This window comes from Chrysemys picta, chromosome 1 (genome assembly GCF_011386835.1).
Source record: "Chrysemys picta bellii isolate R12L10 chromosome 1, ASM1138683v2, whole genome shotgun sequence".
NCBI lineage: Eukaryota > Metazoa > Chordata > Testudines > Emydidae > Chrysemys > Chrysemys picta.
Genome location: NC_088791.1, coordinates 87834469 through 87852878, shown reverse-complemented (window position 1 = coordinate 87852878; position 18410 = coordinate 87834469). Strand labels below are relative to the sequence as shown.

The window sequence follows — 18410 nt, the reverse complement described above, 5'->3', positions numbered from 1 at the left end:
AAATTCCCAATATGTTTGTTACAGTAAAGGAAACATAAGTGAGGCCTCCCATGGCCAAAGCACACTGAATGTCCAGAGTTTTTGGAGATCAACAGCTAAACTATCTGCTTCTTTGAAATGTACATATTATTGGTCTTGTGAAGAGCAATTTTTTTTTTAACTAACGATTTTATTAACTTTGGCAAATGAATAATTTTTACCAGTTTGTAAAGACAAAGAAATAATTGTGCCAAATATGTGCACTATTTAAAATCAGGCTTTAATACATCCACTACACTCTTCTCCTTCTGTTTCCCTGCCCAAATACAAGTCTCATTATGTTTGTAGTTTGGGGAAGTGAGAACCAAAAGGCTAATAGTCTAGTCCAAAATATTATATTACACTATTTCTGAAAAGAGACACTGTGTTCAGATATTGATTTATTTTGTATAGAAAATATTCTATTTCTAATTTCATGAAATAAAAATGTCAAATAATGTAACATTAAGATGTGTTCCTTTTGCTTGCAGAAATTATGTAGATGTGGGCAGCTGAATAAGTGGGCTGTTACCTCCTGAAATCATACATTTTCTCTTTTTTTCCCCCCCGTCCTCTTAAGATCCTGGATGATGATGCAGCTCAGGAGTTAATGCCAGTGGTGGCAGGGGCTGTGTTTACCCTTACTGCCCACCTGAGCCAGTCTGTGCGCACTGAGCAAAAGCGGCCACTTGCAGTCCCTGTACCTGGACACTCCCAGTATTTCTTGATGCTGGATGGTTCTTTCACCTCATCACCTGGTTCAGAGGGCATATCTGTGGGTTTTGCTTCCATTGGTGACTCTTCCCTCCATATCATCTTAAAAAAACTACTGGATTTCATTTTGAAAACAGGTATGCGGTTAAAAGCATAAAACAATTGCACTGTCTGTGAATGGATTCTAACATGCCGAGACTGCATAAATGCACCGTGAACCCCCCTTAAATCACTGGATTGAACTTCTTTATGACATTAATACAGGTGCACCTTTCAGAGTTACCTTTATAGACATCCTGTATGTTATGTTACTCTGAGGAGACAGTTACTTAGCATGCTATCCTGAAAATCAGAACTGTTTCGATGGAGGGCTGAATATTGAAGTGGTTATAGCTTATCAGACAAGACCTTGCTTTGCCAAACTCATTCTCATAACCCTGGATTGGTACACCAAAGGCAAAGCTCTCGTATAAGAAAACATAATTTTTCATTTGTTTTGCTACTGCCAGCATTAGCAGTGTGAAGATAAATTAAGTGGGAGGCACAGATGGTATTAATAGAATAATGATTTGACTTGTATCAATTTGTTCCATTACAAATAACTGTTTCCTATGGCCAGGTGGTGGATTCCAACGAGTGAGAACACACCTGTATGGATCACTGCTTTATTACTTACAGATTGCCCAAAGACCAGATGAACCAGACACCTTAGAAGCAGGTAGGATACAATTGTGTTTTGAGAAAAAGAAGGCCAGCTGGGTAACAAACTCAGTGCTGTTTATCTCACTGTGTCAGAATTAAGTCAGGTCAGAGAATTGTCAATGGCCATTTCTAAGTGTTAATTCAAAATGTATTATGTGCCATGAGCGTAGGATTTCCTGATATCAAGGACTAAAATGTGTGATCTGTTATTCAGTGTCCATTTAATAAGTAGGAACCATAATTACAAATCTGTTAAAGGGCTCAGGGCCAGTTGGAAATTATTAAATCTGTTAAAATTGTTGGAAGCTGTTGGAAAACATTCTTTGCACTCCTGCTTATGCACTCTCTACGTTTCATTTGGAACTACAGGAACCTCTTAATGCTTTTTTGCACTGCTACCATTCATCTAGCGGAAGATGACTTGAAAGGAACTCGTTTTCAAAGCTAGTCGAGACTGCTCCTTAAGCAACCAGCAGGGCTACTGTTGCCAGCCACACTCTTTCTGTTTAAGAGCTGAATTCTTTGCCTCGTCAGTATTCCTAGCCACTGCTGAATCTCAGAGCAAGGGATCAGGATCAGAAATCAAACTTGGGTTTCATGCATGGTCATTCAGACTACCACCACTATGATTTTATTAGTGCTGGGAATGGCAGTGATTGAAAGTGTCAGTAAAATTGTTACAATTCCTTTACAATTTATTCGTTGCTTTGGAAATAACTCTTTTCCACTGGATTCATCTTGTTTGCTTCCCTTAGGATTGATTGCTTTGATCTCAGTGGAAGTTTGTTAGGTTCAATTGAAAGAGTTTGCATATATACAGGGGTGCTGGAACAATTTTTGTAGTGGGGATGCTGTGAGCCATTGAACAAAACTGTAAATCCTGTATATAATGCAGGGGTGGCCATCCTGAGCCTGAGAAGGAGCCAGAATTTACCAATGTACATTGCCAAAGAGCCACAGTAATACATCAGCAGCCCCCCATCCACTCCCCAGCGCCTCCTGCCAGCCCCCAACAATCAGCACCTACTCCCCCTGCTCACCGCAGTCAGCTGTTTCACGTGTGCGGGAGGCTATGAGGGGGAGAGGGGACGGAACAAGGGCATGCAAGGCTCTGGGGAAGGGGCAGGAGCCTTGGGGGAAGGGGTGGAGTGGGGGCAGGGCTTGGGGCAAAGCAGGGGGTTGAGCAATGAGCACACCCCAGCACATTGGAAAGTTAGCATCTATAGCTCCAGCCCTGGAATCAGTGCCTAAGTAAGGAACTGCATATTAACCTCTGAAGAGCTGCATGCAGCCACCCCGATATAATAGAAACCACTTCAAGCCAGGGGGGGTGCAGCAGCAGCAGCACCCCCCTACATCTCTAGTTCCAGCACCTATGCATGTTATATATATTTTATCCTACAGTCAGTTTTCCTGACCAGACCATCTGAGGGGAGGGGATATATACATACATGTATACACACGCACCCCACTTGGATATTCTGGCCAGAGTAACTGATTTTTAGACCAAACATATTTGTACCGGAACCTTTTCACTTCAACATAACCTCTCTCTTTCCTCCTCCTCACCCTCTTCCCCCCCCCCCCACGCTTACTGAGATTATATATAGATTGTGACTACTTTTATGTCCTGAAAGAAGTGGCGGCTGTTTTGCTGCATCAAACCACTTCATCCTTCTGCATCTCCTTTAATTCTATTTTTCTCACTTTTTATAGCCAAGAAAACAATGTGGGAACGTCTGACAGCTCCAGAAGATGCGTTCAGTAAACTGCAGCGAGAAAACATGGCAATTATTGAAAGCTACGGGGCTGCCCTCATGGAGGTGGTCTGCAGAGATGCCTGTGATGGTCATGAGATAGGCCGGGTAAATGAATCTATTCCCTTGTAGCCTAAAGTTGTTGCTGTTGTTTTAAAAGGGATGCTTTTCAACTATTTCGGTAAACATTTGATAATTTTTTTTATTCTATTTTGGTGAGTATTACAAATATCTACTGAAATAAAAAAAAAACACTTGACAATTTAGATGTATATATTTTTAAAACCATTATTTTGGTATGTTCCATTGAAAAGTAATGTGTGAACTCACCCTGCTAGCTGTGCAGAAGCAGGGCCATTGTTAATGCTGTTGCAGAGGTAGTATGGTCTAGAGGACAAAGCATAGGACTGGAAGCTAGAACTTGCTGAATCCAATGTCTGGATCTGATATTGATCTGCTGTTTGATCTTGGGCAAATCTCTTGATTTCCCTGTGACCCTTTCCTTACTTGTGAAATGTGAATAAAATCCTCACAGCGACATCATTGTTTTCAAACCTGTGTTTAAAGATAGTTTCAGGTATTTCACTGTCCTAACTTTTGTGATTTATACCATCATATTTTCAATTTTTTAAAACATTTCTCTTTCTCCTCTTGCTGTATGAAAGATCCTCTCATCCAGGGGAAGGAGTGAAATTGACGAGACAGGTAGTTTTGTCAAATGCGCCAGTAAACAAACTGAAGAGAGAGAAAATGTTTTCACTTATTTTTCAGATATAGTGAGGTTACATGCTACTTGTAACAAGAGTAGACTCTTAATTTTTTTATTTTTTTTTTATTTTCAAGTAGATAAGTGTCCCTGTACTGTTTGGAAGCATTTTGAAGATATTCTAAGTATTAGTTTTGCTAGATATAGCAATAAACAACAAAATGAGTCAATAAACCCCCACAAACTAGATGGTACAATAACTTCCAAATAAAAGAACATGTTAGTGTATGGAGGGGAAAAAAAATTCAGTTTTGTTAAGAGGTTTCTACAAACAATGGACCAAAATAAGGTCTGAATTTCAATGTATAAACATGTTACCTGTCTCTAGGCATGTATTAGAAAGCTCAGCATTCTGGCTAATTGATTTAATTATTTTTTTGTTTGTTTATTATTTTTAGATGCTAGCACTGGCTTTACTTGATCGCATTGTCTCAGTAGACAAGCAGCAGCAATGGCTCTTGTATCTCTCCAACAGTGGCTACCTGAAGGTGCTTGTGGATAGCCTAGCAGATGATGACTTCACTCTTCAGAGCTTACTCACACCTCAGCCTCCTTTACTTAAAGCTCTTTACACCTATGAATCCAAAATGGTAAGAGTTCACCTGGGACTGTTTTCTTCACAAACTAAAGTTACTTTCTTGAGCTTCACTTTCTTGATAAGTGCGCATGTCCAGTTAACAGATTACACGTTTTAAAAACCATATGGGCCTTTCTGTTTCTTCAATATATGGTTTTTCAACAACAGCAAAAGTTGTTCTGCATATAGTAGATATGTTTTGGGATAGTGTTGAAAGCAAGGAGGGTGAGAACATGAATATAAATGGAGTCTCACTGTAAGTTTGTATGACTCTTTTTTTCCCTGTTCTCTTCTATACTCTAGGCATTCTTGACCAGAGTGGCTAAAATCCAACAGGGGGCATTAGAGTTGCTGAGGTCTGGAGTGATTGTGAGGCTTGCACAGTGTCAGGTATATGACATGCGACCAGAGACAGATCGTCAGGGGTAGGTGTCCATAGAGTTGGTTCTTTTAACTGAATGCTATAAAACCCATTCTTGGAGGAGGCAAAAATCACTGATTTCTGTAGTCTTTCATCCTTGTGTCAAAAATGTTTGCTCTGTTTAACTTTTCAGTAGCTAAATTCAAGCTGTCTTGTTGGCATAGAAAATCCCGGTTTACCAGGCATAAAAGGGTAAATTATGGTACTTTCCAGTTGGCTCCAGGATATAAAGCCCTCTAGCTTATCTGATGCTGTGGAAAGTAGTCCATAATTTTTTAAACATAAATTAGGTTCTTCTAGTTTAGAGCTGAAGTTGCTGAAATCTACAGCAGCGAAAATTAGTGTTGTTTAAACCATTTTTCTATATATTGTAGACTTAATTTTTGAGGGATTGGAGGTGGTTTGAAGGGTGTGTTTAGAGCCCATATTTGATGCCTTCCGTCCTTCCTTCCTTCCTGTAATAACACACGGAACATATAATATTAAAGTAACATTTAATTTCCAAGTTGTTTCATGATATTTGTAATTATATGTGGCACAGCAACTCCATGGAGTTGTACAGTATTGTTAAATTGGTTAGTTAGAATAACCTAGACACTGCCTAACTTTCCTGGCAGGAAGCTAATGTGTCTAATTATTTTTAAGGTGCTAGCAACCAGGAGCAGGAGCTCAGATGGCCAGTGTCTTTTGGGGGTGGGGACACAATGTGCAACTTTTGGTTGTGAGGTGGCTGGGGGAAGAAAAGGAATAACTTGTGTATTTAGGAAAAAATCATCTTGACTAATTTCCAACCCTAATACTCACTTTAGATTTCCAAGCAATCTTTGCAACAAGAGCTAAAAATTTTTTTTAAAAAGGGGGTGGGTGGGCTTCAATAAGCACTGAGGTCTAAATATATCAGCTGGAGTTTACAAGCCCTGTTGGAACCTGAAAGGAGTGTTTTAGAAGCCATTTGTTTTCAATGAGGACAAAGAAACCTTGTCTTCTAGCTAGAGAATGGATGGGAAACTTCAGATCTAAAGCAGCTTTCTGATGAAGTTAAAAAGGGATCTGTGTGAAATTGGCCTCATACTGGAGCCTTATAACTGCCTTAAATAAGGAGCTATTATTGACTATTGTGATGTTTCCATGCCCTTCAGGGTACTTGTAAACTGTCTGTTTTTGTAGCCTCCAGTTTCCTTTACTATTGATACTTTTCATCTTAAACCTCTTCAGAATGTTTGGAATGAGAGATCCCCCAGTCTTCATTCCTGCTCCTGTGGAGCGCTATCGCCAGATTCTTCTCCCAGCCCTCCAGCTGTGCCAGGTGATCCTCACATCCAGCATGGCACAACATCTGCAGGCAGCTGGACAGGTAAACTAAGAATTATCTTCCGGTGTCCAACATTGGCTGATGATACTGTTTGTTGCCAGATTATGTGTAATATTTGTTCTTTCAGTAACATTTTCTTTATAATGTCTTCACCCATATGAGAAATTGCACTAAAGTTCTTATAGTAATAATTCTGATTTTATTTATTAATTACTATTCAATTTTTTCATCACTCATGTTTTCCTTCCTCCTTTCTGTGGTTCAGGTTTTGCAGTTTCTAATATCCCATTCAGATACTATCCAGACGATCCTGCGGTGTCAAGATGTCAGTGCAGGATCACTTCAGGAACTAGCCTTTCTGACTGGAATAATCAGCAAAGCAGCTCTGCCTGGTAGGGTTATATCTTAGATTGCAAAAACTCCAGTTTTGTTACACTTGTCTGACTTAGCCACATAAGCTTGATTCTTTTTGATATACTGTCAAAGGAATAAAATGCACCATGGAAAATCTGTTAAAAATTGTATCTTATTAGAATGTATAGCTTTGGAAAGAGACATGGGAAATAATAAATAATTGTTATTGAGGCAAAGAATGGTAGGTTGGCAGTGGATGTGGAATCCACAATATGTTGATGTAGGCTCGACTTGCCTGCTGCATTTGCATAATAATACCTAATACTTATACAGTGTTTTCAGTCTTCTAATATTAGTCTACTACAATTCATCTTCACAGTGCAACTCTGAGGTAGATACAAGGGGATTGTTCAGCCAGCCACTTTACAACTGAGAAAACTGAGGCACAGTAAATTATTTGCCTAAAATAATCTAGTTTATTTCCTAATTGGTAATATTTAATGTTTCGTACATTTTTATATATAAAAAGTTTTTTGAGGGAGATACTGTAGGTTAGTGCACTAATGTCCTCTCTCTGGGGATCTACCTTCATGAAAGTATCTGTTCACTATTGTGCTGGGTTTGGTGATCTGCTCTAGACCCTTGTGGACATAGTTGGGCTCCTCCCAAATTCACCATACTATGTTTTGTCATGACTGGCAGTGTTTCCTCACAAGGGGCCTATGACTAGAATAACAATGGCCGTACAGTGCTGTAGGTCGTGACTGAAGTTTATTGGTTTAGCTATGTGGAAAAACTTGCACAACACTGCCAGTTCTGTGCCATGCCTTCATTTTTTTCATAAGTGCTGAAATTCACCCCAAAACTTTATTTAAAAAAATGCATATAGTATTACTCAATAAATAATGTAATTCCATAATCCTATGTCTCCTAGTGTAGCTACAGCTAGATCAGAACACATTCTTCACAAAAATGTTTGTGCAAAAGTTTTTTGTCAAAATTTCATTTTGATGGAAATTTTCTGACCAGCTCTATTAGTTAAATGTAAAATACTAAACCATAAGTGTTTTTAATTTTAGCCCCCCACCCCACCCCTAGGTATTGTATCCTCTCATGTCTGTTTTGTTAGGTGTGTTAGGTGAATTCGACATTGATCTTAACGAAGGGACGCAAATGGAGCTACAAGGACATATAGGACGATTTCAGGTAACTGAGTTTTATCTTTTAGTCCCATGTCTGTTTGGAATTTCATATTGAAATGAGAATTGCATCCTAATTTTGTACCAGTTCTCATAGAACATGCAACTGTTTCTCTCTAACTAAGAATTGAAAATCTTATCTCCTCCCCCGCGCCCCCCCCCCCCCCCCAAAGAAAAAGAATTGAAGTCTTTGGCAAAAGGAAAATTAGGTTAGAGACTTTCATTTTACAGTCGAGCCAGCAGAGATCTGTAGGATTCATCTACTAGATGTGAAGAAGGGGGAGGAATTTTGAGGCCAACACCAAAATGAAGTAATTTAGAAGTATTCCACTACCACTCTGTTATCATAGGGACATCCTCAGCTCCACTTGTTGGTGTATCTGACACACCCCAAAGTCTTATTTCTTTCTTTGTCCCTTTTAAGGAGAAACCAGATATACGGTGCAGAGCAGTACCAGAGAGTAAGATAATGTGTTCTCTTGAACCCCTGATTATTGCTACTCCATAGATGAGCCAAAAGTGGGCTTGCAAGCAGTAAGTAGCTGCTGTAGTACTGATGGGACTGAATGCTCAACTTCTGCATCCCTCAGCATGAGTCCCCCTGGAAAACCAAAGGAAGGGTTCCTGTTTTGTGCAATTTAATTTCTTTATTAATTTGAAAATTGGGTGGCCTGAATAATATGCTTATGTATTCTAGCCCATATGCCATTGTGGTCATCAAGTAAAAAAAGATGATTTGATTTAATTTTCTCTCTACACCTCCCTCCCCCCAAAAGTATTTAGCAATAAGTATTTCTAAGGAGTATTTTAATAATTGCCATGTGGAACTGGTTCAGTGTTTGAGGTATATTTGGTGAGCATAATAGCCCTACTTAAACTAAGAACACAACCATCTTGGTAGGTAGTTATTACTGCCGTCCTGTCAGACCATGCAGTATACAATGTATTTGACTTGGAAATGGTTTGTTTACTTCAAATTTACACAGTTTAGTATCTTCTTCTCTAATATGAGTTTTAGAATTTTAAAATTATTGGTGCTAATCACAATCCAGTGTGGTAACATTGGGCCTTTTTCAGGAAACTGAAAACATGAGAAGGGTTTGAAGACATTTCTCTCCAATGTGTTTTCAGATGACATACTGGATATAGTCTAACAAAATTGGACATTTTTGAACTGTGGTAATTTCTCAAAATTTAAGATTAGGTCCCATTGGGGTCCTTTAAAAGTACCATTTGCTTTCAAATTGATTTAAGGACAGACAAAAAGTAAATTTATATTCTTTGATTTAAACATTTTAAGGTAAATGAGTTTAAATTTAGCTTACAGAATTACTCCTGTGATGTGAAATGCTTAATTTGTATTACTGCTTCTTGTGTGATAGAATAGATAGTAAAGGGTTAATGAGAGCTGTGAGATTATTATTAATGCAAATGTATCATTTTTATTGCTTGTAAATATCAAAGGAATTTTTTAACTCTTTGGCTAAGACACTAACCTAAGTTTGCTTCCTGTCACAGCGCCAGTGCTTAGGACTTCTAAGTCGGTTTGGAGGTTCAGACAGACTGCATCAGTTTAAACTGCAAGATGATAATGCTGAGGGAGACAGAGTGAGCAAGAGGGATGAGATTGAGTTGGCCATGCAACAGGTGAGGAAATTGGGGAACAAAGTTACATCTTCACAGCACTGCTAAAATCATCAATTGAGAATTGTAAGATACCTGGCATGGTTGATTTGTAGCCATTTCTAGTCGTCCTATTGATGTATTCAATTTGAAGAGTTCTGAAAATAGTATTAATTGTCTGCCCAATATTTCATCAGTCTTACTTGTATTGACTTGCTGTGATTCCTCTTCTATAGATCTGTGCAAATGTAATGGAATACTGCCAGTCACTTATGTTACAGTGTGCCCCCACCTTTCAGCACACAGTTTGTCTGTTCACTCCTAGTCTGTCAGAGTCAACCAACAGAGATGGACCCCGCCAAGGTGAGTTTGTGGTTGACTTCTTTGTATGTATCCGAGACTGAATTGTGAAAGTTGGACTGATAGCAGGTAATACACCTCATTCATGACGTGTGCAACGTGCCTTTTCTAACTTATTGGAGATGTTAATTGTGCCAAATTTCAACAAATTGGAGGATGGGGGTGGCATGAGATTGACTGGCGGAAAATTTAGTGTATTAAAACAATACACCACCAATCCCAACAGTAGAAATTAAGTTTTTCTTGGCAGTAAATATTTTGCAGTGCTTTTAGAAAGAAATGGTACTGTGTTATCTCTAAGTTGTCATTGTGATACATATGCCTTGATCCAACCAGTGACTTTTATTTTCCATTTGATTATCTTATATGTGTAAGAACATGTTTTTCAAGAATTCTCCTCTTCCCCTGTTAGAGCAGCCATCTTAAAAGGTGTAGAATTACTATTACTATAAAAATTAGCTTTTTGAGATCTTTGAAGCCTGAGTTAGTTCAGTGAAAAATTATAGGTAGCATGTTCACTATTGAGAGTGATCTATGGTGGAAAGCCGGAGTGATAAATGGATTGGGTTTCTGTGAAGTCATTTATTTTTTATCCTTTCAGCATCCCAGAATGACTGTCAGAGGACACTCAGAATTCTAGGGTTTAATCACCCTGAGCTGTTGTGCAAAGCATGGAAGTAATCTTTTGTGGCTAATGTATAGCCCCATGCTCCTACTATGGCTTGGAATAATGATCTGCACCACAGCTGAAATTTCCCCTTGTAGGGCATACAGCGTTAAGCTCTTTTTGTTGCCACTGATTAACATGGAGGGAGACTGGATGTGAGCTCTGCACAAAGCAAAAATTATAAGGTTTCATCACAAAAGAAAATGTGGGGCATTGAATGCTAACAGCTGTCTGCTTGCCTGCCATGTGTCAGCAAGAAATGAAATCACCGAATTTTGTCCTAGGATCTCATGTGTAATAAGTGTGGCCCACATATCCAAAATAAAGTTTACCAGTACTTACATATCCTTGATACTATGGTGGTGACAAACAGTAGAGGATAAGCTGCATAGCTGTGGGGCTTCAGAGAACTTGTTTTAACTTCGATGGTGATCTCCCCTAGATACACAAGCACCAGTGGTCCCGTATTGGCGCCTGCCTGGCTTGGGCATCATTGTCTATCTGCTGAAACAGAATGCTAATGATTTCTTCAGTTACTATGATAGCCACCGTCAGAATGTTAACAAGCTACAGAATGTGGAGCAACTCCCACCAGATGAGATAAAGGAGGTAACAGATTCTGTAGGCTTTATTATGAACAGTCAGAAGTATCTGTTGCCTGTAAATAAACTAGATGTAGAAGCATCTGTAGTATTGAGCTGTGACAATCTTGTACTTGTTCCTTTTTACTGTTGGGGAGTGGGGTAGTGTTGGAGTTGACGAAGGGGGAATTAAATGGCCATGGAAGTGGTCCTTTATATTGAGATAAAAAAATGTCAGGTTAAGTTTTGTGGAGGGTACTGAATGGATATTTACTGCAAATTATATTGGAAACTATTACTACTGGCACTCCTAAAGATCAGCATGACATACATTATGAGACTGGTCACCACATATCTCATGACTGGCCAGCCAGACAAAATAAGTAGACATTAAACAGGAGTGAGTTTCCCATCAGTTTCTGCAGCGATGATTGGGTTACAGAGGGGAGGGATAATTGAACTGAAGATAAGTGACCGTTGTTCCACCAACATGAACTGATAAAATAAGTTTTGATCCTGAAGGAACACTTCAGATTTTGCCAGAAAGGTGTGGGGTAGGACTTGGTTTCTTTGTTTTTGTGGTGACTGGGGGGGGGGGGGGGTGAGGGAGGATAAGAAGAGAGAGAGAACTTCCCCAGGAGACAAAATTCTACAAGGCTGTTATGGATATTTTCTTGACATTTAACACTTTGTTCTGGTTTGCTGCATAATGTTGAATCTTTGTGCATCTTTTCTTCTTGCCATAGCTGTGTCAGTCAGTGATGCCAGCTGGGGTAGACAAAATTTCTACTGCCCAAAAATATGTTTTGGCAAGACGGCGTCTGGTGAAGCTCATAAACAATCGGGCCAAGTTGCTTTCCCTATGTTCCTGTATCCTTTTAGAATTATGACAGCTCCAATGGTGACACTCCAGAAAAATTGAAAAAGTCAGCTGAGAAATGGGAGTAGTTTGTTTTATTGCCTAGCCATCAATTGGGTTTCAGACCACTTTAAACAACACCAATCCTAGGAAAGAAGATATTGATAATTAAATCAGTTGATAGGAGGCACATGTTCCTCTACACTCAGCATTTAAACATTTATTTTCTAGTTGTGGTAGCAGCTCTGAAGGAAAGTCAATAGTAACATAGCATCGTCTCCATAGAAGTCAACAACAAATAAAGTTAATTGACCTGATTAGGATGGTGATTCTCCTCCATTGTGGTGAAGTGGAAATACAGCTGAACAACAAAGCCCTTAGAGCTGGAAGCAGGCAACAGTAAAAAGAATCAAGTGTATAGGTCCACCAAGCATGCTGTCAGGATGTACAAGCCATGCAAGTAACTTGGAACTACTGTTGTGGAAAAAAATGGAGGGCCGTGGCAACTAGGAGCTGTCTATCAGAGTCATTTTGGTCCCCAAAAAACAGAGACCTTGGTCCCCAGTCTTGCAAACACATGCTTAACTTTACCCATATGAGTAGGCTCATTGCAATCACTATCATATGCACCGAGTTAAACATGCATGGAGCTTTTTGCAACATCAGAGCTTTCTTTTGAAACTCTAATAGGGCTACAATCTAAAATCAGCATAAATTAACTTTAGTCTCCTTCACTAAGTATGTCTACAGATATCATAGAAACATGCCTCTTTATTCTTTGGCGTCACCTGGAATACTATCTATTGCATTGCACCCCTACTGATTCCCAAGATTCGCTGCTGGCCTCCAGGACTTCATTTAAGAGCAGAAGGCTACAAGGTAACATTTCTCAACCCCCAAGGTGCCTTTTCATTAGTTTGTAAATTAAACATAAAAATATCTGACAATATCAAGAGATTGAACATCAAAATTTAGTTTTTCTAAAATAGATTTTTACAAAACTTAACATTAATAATGTTTTACTAATTTGTTTGTAATATAAATCCAAACCAAAACTTTTAACATACCCATGCAGTATTTGCAGCCCAAATATTGCAGCATAGTAGTAGTGGATGAGAAGTAAAAAGTGAGTTTGTCTAGAAACAAGTGAAACCAACTAGTCTTTTTTTCTGTTGGTCAAACTGAGTGAAATTGGAAAAAGTAAACAAGTAATGTGAAAAGTAAATTATATATTTTTAAAAAGTTTTCAAATGTAATAATTGAAGGTGATATTAAGAACAGATGTAAGGACATTTGTTTTCTAAAAATATTTTTAACTTGATACAGTATTAACTCACCAGTGGATTTGGAGAGGGAAGGAAAGATAATACGGGGAGGTTATTGTTGTTGACCATGCCATGTTGTGTAATCCAGGGCTATATGAAGTTGCTACACTAATGGTTGAGAGAGAATTCATCAATAGGTCAAGAAAGATCAATTGTGATTTTCTCTTCATCCTTGTTTAACTTTTTGTTGTGTACAAAATAGGCATTTGGTGTGTTAACCTTGCTTTATACCTGCACATATATGGTATTCACCAGCAGGTGGAATGTAGAATTTAAATTTGTGCATTTTATTCCAAGATTCCTTCAGTTCGGAGCCTAACTTGGATTTCAGAAATGGGAAAAATCGAGTGAGCCAGCATGACATAGATCAGGTGAGATGCAGCAGATAAAATATTCTTAATTACAGCATACCTGATGTGTTGCTAACATGAAGTTATTGTCAGCAGTCTGTCTATAGTTTCCATGTTTAGAAGTGATCTGCGAAACCTTGCTGCTAAATGCTTAGTTGAACTACAAATAGGGGGTAACACAATTTTTCAAAAGGTATCAGTTGCACTGCTATACATGTATTTTTGAATCATGCACACAACCATGTTAATGCACAAAATCTAGAACATTGCAAATGAAATACCAAGGTCCAAATTACTGAAAAAAATATTTTTTCTTATTCTCTTGTAAATTAGACTAATAAGCTGCAGCTGTTTAATAATTTGCTTCTGAAATAAATTGTCAGTGATCCTTGGGGATGGCAAGTTTGGTGAATTGAAGACAGGGTTCCTAGTTTTGTGTGATGCTGCAGCTGTTCATTTTTGGTCAGCTGCAGATGGACCATAGTAAAGAGAGAGGAAGGGGAGCTGACTGTGACGTAGCTAAGAAATTGCCACTGCTTATGTAGAACCTAAAATAATTTGTGCTGCTTGGAGGTACAGCCAGCAAAACCAGCACAGGTTAATTAATTATCTATTCTCAGAACTATGCGAACATATATCCTTGATGTTTGTATGCAAATAAGAAAATAAAAACTTTTTGTTTCAATCATGATTAACAGTATACAGAGTTGTAAAATAAGGAGCATACACTTTTGTGACTATAGCCAACCACTCAAGAGAATATATACAATAACATCCTATACTAATGTCTAGAATTCAGCTCTTTTTTTAAATAGCCTTTTCCATCAGTAATAACAAAACATGTTTTTCAATACATGGATTTTTGTTATATAGCCTATAACATATATTGAGAATCTTGCCTATAAGGGCAACTCTCTTCTACAATTCCTTAATTTAAGAAGTCAAGTTATATAACAGTAAGGCTCTGATTTGCCCAAACATGCATGTGCTTAGATTGCAGCACACAAGTAGTATTTTTAAAGTCAAAACATATACGTGTTTAAAATGTTAAGTACTTCACCAAAAAACCCTCACAGAAATACTTTCCAGTGTATGATTTAGATAGACAAACATAAGGACCTGTTTAATATTTGCCAAATGAGATTTCCCCTCCCCCCCAATATTTATATTCTTCTAAGAGGGGGCTTGAAGCAATGGAAGTGGGTGTGGTGTGGGTAAGGGCGATTGGTGGTGATTAATGATGAAAAGACCTCCTTTAACAAGAGGACCAGACACCACTGTCCATTTCACCAAATTTCTTCTCTTCCTCAGCTTCAGATTGAAGCCACCAACAGCTTTGGTGAATCTCTGCAGAAGAAGCTCCTTGATATTGAAGGGTTATACTCGAAAGTCCGGTCACGCTATACTTTCATCCAAGCACTTGTCAGACGTATCCGTGGTCTACTAAGGGTATCAAGGACCTAAAGGACTCCTCCTCATGCTGCTTGCCTCCACAAGTAACGAACCTGGGCAAACTGCCTTAAACTCAGATTTTTATAGAACTTACCTTTTCTAAATTATGGCCAAAAATATTTTGTTACCTTTTTTTTTTTCTTATCACTAATCAGTTTGTGTATTCTTTCTTGCCTACTGCCATCCTCACAGGAAAAATAAAGGATTTTTTTAAAGGTGCGTTATGGTCACTGTAAGAGAATAGACAGAAAACACTGGAAATACAGCGGAAAATTTAACAAGAATCTTGAGCTTTGTATTTGGGAAATCTGCACACATCCATGTGATGATTTGAAAGAAATGCGAACTGCCAGGCCCCATTTATGGTGTTCTCACTGATGCTGCCTCCACGCTGTGGATCACACGCTTAATGGAAATGCTGATTTCTTGGTCTGGTTTTTGAGGACAAGATGTGCGTGTCCTTCTCAAAATGGATTACTTGGTGGAAGGCCATTATTCCATCCATGACTAGCCTGCTTCTGTTCACTTCTTGTCTTGTTCCCTTCCAACAGACATGAATGTGTATATATGCATTTGTACAATTCTAGGTGCTGAGGAAATGGTGAAGAACGTGGGGGGAGGCTGACCCGTGCTGGGAAATGTGATCAGAAAAGCTGAGGTCTATTCACTTGCTTCTCCTATGTGGTCTGTTCTACGTGTTAGGCCTCCTTTTGGGTTCATTACTATTTGCTAGCATGCCAGGCATTGGGCTTAAAGATACATAAGGGACAGAATGAAATTTGTGACAAAAGAGGAAACACACTTGAACATTGGGTTTGGCCCGTAAGAGGAAAAAGAGATACCAAAATCTTCTTTTACACAGAGAAGAGTAGTAAATCAACTCTGGTCTACATTGCCATTGGAACTTTTTTATACTTTCCATATATTGTCTTTAACACAGACTGTTCATATTTGCAGGTGAGTTCTGTCTTTTCTAAATGTCCATTGCCTAGTATATTTTTTTATTCACAATTAATAATTGCTCACTTTGTCATCAGTTTGTGTTGTATAGGAGATTGGTATATTTGTCTGGCTGGGATTATTTTATGGTCCAGTCTTTCAATTTGTGGTTATTAGTGGTTTTGAAAGAATAGTGTTAGATACAAATGGTTTATTCTTTAGTGAAGTCTTGGTGATTCTGAACCACTTTCCCTTCCCTTCCTCATACACACATCTATCCTATCCCACAAAATGAAGGAAGTAAGTGGTCCTGTCCCTGTGAAGAGAATTCAAAAATATAATTCTGGAAATCTGCTGGTTTAATGTACTTTACTGCACCTTGGAAAACTGTGATATGGTAACTGACTAGTATTTGTTCAGTACTTCAAGAACAGATTAAGGGAATTCTTTAATTTTTGCCAATAATAATTCCCTATTGGGTCAGGACTCCTGAATGCCAAGGAAATTAACTTTCTACTATACCAATATAAATAGGTGGTGCTGTAACTTTTCAAATTCTGGTTTACTCTTTGGATAATAAATTTTGTAATAATCTGCCACATTTTTACCATGTTTTATAAAATACTAGACCCTGTTGCCCAAGGACCTATAGTATGCATTATCTGAAACCATTCCTCTTTGTTCTCTCAATTAAAAAACAGAGGCATGCATCCATTTTTCCTGTTTTATATCTGGCCACCCTGCATGTATTTAACAATCCTGATAAATGCACCTATATTATTAATATTCTTATGTACCAAATCAACAGTAATTATGTTATTTAGATTAGAAACTCTTTAGGTCAGGGAACCTTATGAAGATAGGTGTCTGTAGAGCACCTACCATACTGTTAATGCTGTACAAATATATAGTAGCTTTTTCTGGGCTGCAAGCCTAACACTATACTGACCGGTCATAGTGATTTCAGGAATGACCTACATGGAAAAAATGAACAATTCATTTTAATCTGTGTCCATAGTTATTTAATCATATTAGTTAAACTTCCATGTTTACACTACTGAGACATCTTGGAAAGATGTCATTTTTTTAAAACCCACGCAGGGGCAGAAAAGCAGTGGGTTTTGTTTTACTTTTTGTTTGATATATGCTTTAGTTTTGTCCTGTTAAAAAAAGAATAATATGAATAGCTGTGGGGAAAAAAAAAACATGGCTTGTAATTAGTTAATATCTAAGCTTTTCTATGATGTTTATTAAGCTGTAAAAGTATTGTTCATATACTCCACTGCAATAAACATTTCAGTTTAATTAACTGGAATTCTTGCTGCTAATAAATGAGGGAAATAAGTGTAAGTAGCAATAACTGCTATTAATAACCAAATTTAATATTAGTGAAGATTCTGGTATTGAATGGCTCAATGCTCCTTAAGAATGGTTAAATGAGGGGATGTTTAAGTGGGTTACACAGTATTCTTTAGATTTTATTCTTCTAAAGGATCATTTGTTGAATAAATTTATTGCAATAGGGTGATGCAACTCCTCTGAAAAATAACTTCTTTAAAGCTTTCTTTTGGTCTTGTACAGTTATTGTCAGGGCTGCCCAGAGGATTCAGGGGGCCCGGGGCAAAGCAATTTCAGGGGGCCCTTCCATTACAAAAAGTTGCAATACTGTAGAATACTATATTCTTTTGGGGGCCCCTGCGGGGCCTGGGGCAAATTGCCCCACTTGCCTCCCCTCTAGGCAGCCCTTGTTACTGTACTCTACTATTCTGAATCTATTATATAACTTCCTCACTGTTCCATTAGGTTATACATTCTTGCTGACATGGATGCTTGTGTACAGAGGAATATCTGCTCAAGAAGAGAGGTGAATCTGTCCTCAGCAATTTTGATTAATCTCATTTGGTATTGGACCTCTAACAGTAGCCCAGTAACGGTTGTTGAGAGGAGACAAGGCACATGGCACTGTTTATATAATGAGCTGAGGGAGGGGAGAATAGATTCTCTCCTGCTTTGCAACTGGTAGAGGTGTACCTTGGAGGATAAAACTACAGTCCTGGCAAGATACACTGTAGTAGAAATACTGTTTGCAAAATTACACTTCTTAAAAAAAAAAAACCAACCCTCTCCATGTTTTTGTTGCGCCCTTCCAGGGCTTTAAAGGCGGTAGACCAAATTTAGAGTGGGGCCTTTGCTGCTTAATGTTTTATCTTTCAATCCTTTTGTCCCCTTGCGCTGTTGTTCTGACACAGGATAATTAAGGGAAGGGGTGCCTCTGTGGAAGAAGGTGCTACTGCCCCTGCCTCCCTACTCGGGTAGCTGCAGCCCTCTGCGCTCCTGCGCCGGCCGCGGGGCAGGGGCAAGTGCAGGAGGAGGAGGAACGCGGGTAGCTCCGCCCCTTCGCGCTAACAGGCCCCGCCCCATTTCCCGCCGAGTC

General features: G+C 38.6%; 1 protein-coding gene across 4 annotated transcripts in view; it reads left to right on the top strand.

Annotated features, from left to right (window-relative positions):
* NUP205 (nucleoporin 205) overlaps positions 1 to 15256 on the top strand; it is a 67361-nt gene extending 52105 nt beyond the window's left edge. For 2 of the 4 annotated variants that reach the window (XM_005305261.5, XM_065561400.1), the window contains exons 29-43: positions 599 to 869; positions 1352 to 1450; positions 3151 to 3299; positions 4356 to 4547; positions 4838 to 4959; positions 6171 to 6309; positions 6533 to 6659; positions 7751 to 7827; positions 9339 to 9467; positions 9680 to 9806; positions 10913 to 11079; positions 11798 to 11921; positions 12661 to 12789; positions 13533 to 13606; positions 14897 to 15256. In XM_005305261.5, coding sequence (XP_005305318.1) covers positions 599 to 869; positions 1352 to 1450; positions 3151 to 3299; positions 4356 to 4547; positions 4838 to 4959; positions 6171 to 6309; positions 6533 to 6659; positions 7751 to 7827; positions 9339 to 9467; positions 9680 to 9806; positions 10913 to 11079; positions 11798 to 11921; positions 12661 to 12789; positions 13533 to 13606; positions 14897 to 15049 — 2079 coding nt within the window. In that variant the 3' untranslated portion in view covers positions 15050 to 15256. Of the gene's footprint in view, positions 1 to 598; positions 870 to 1351; positions 1451 to 3150; positions 3300 to 4355; positions 4548 to 4837; positions 4960 to 6170; positions 6310 to 6532; positions 6660 to 7750; positions 7828 to 8244; positions 8440 to 9338; positions 9468 to 9679; positions 9807 to 10912; positions 11080 to 11797; positions 11922 to 12660; positions 12790 to 13532; positions 13607 to 14896 lie in introns of those variants that run through there. The other 2 variants (XR_010591505.1, XM_042859771.2) reach the window with 2 other exon arrangements.
* The last annotated feature ends 3154 nt before the right edge of the window (positions 15257 to 18410 follow it).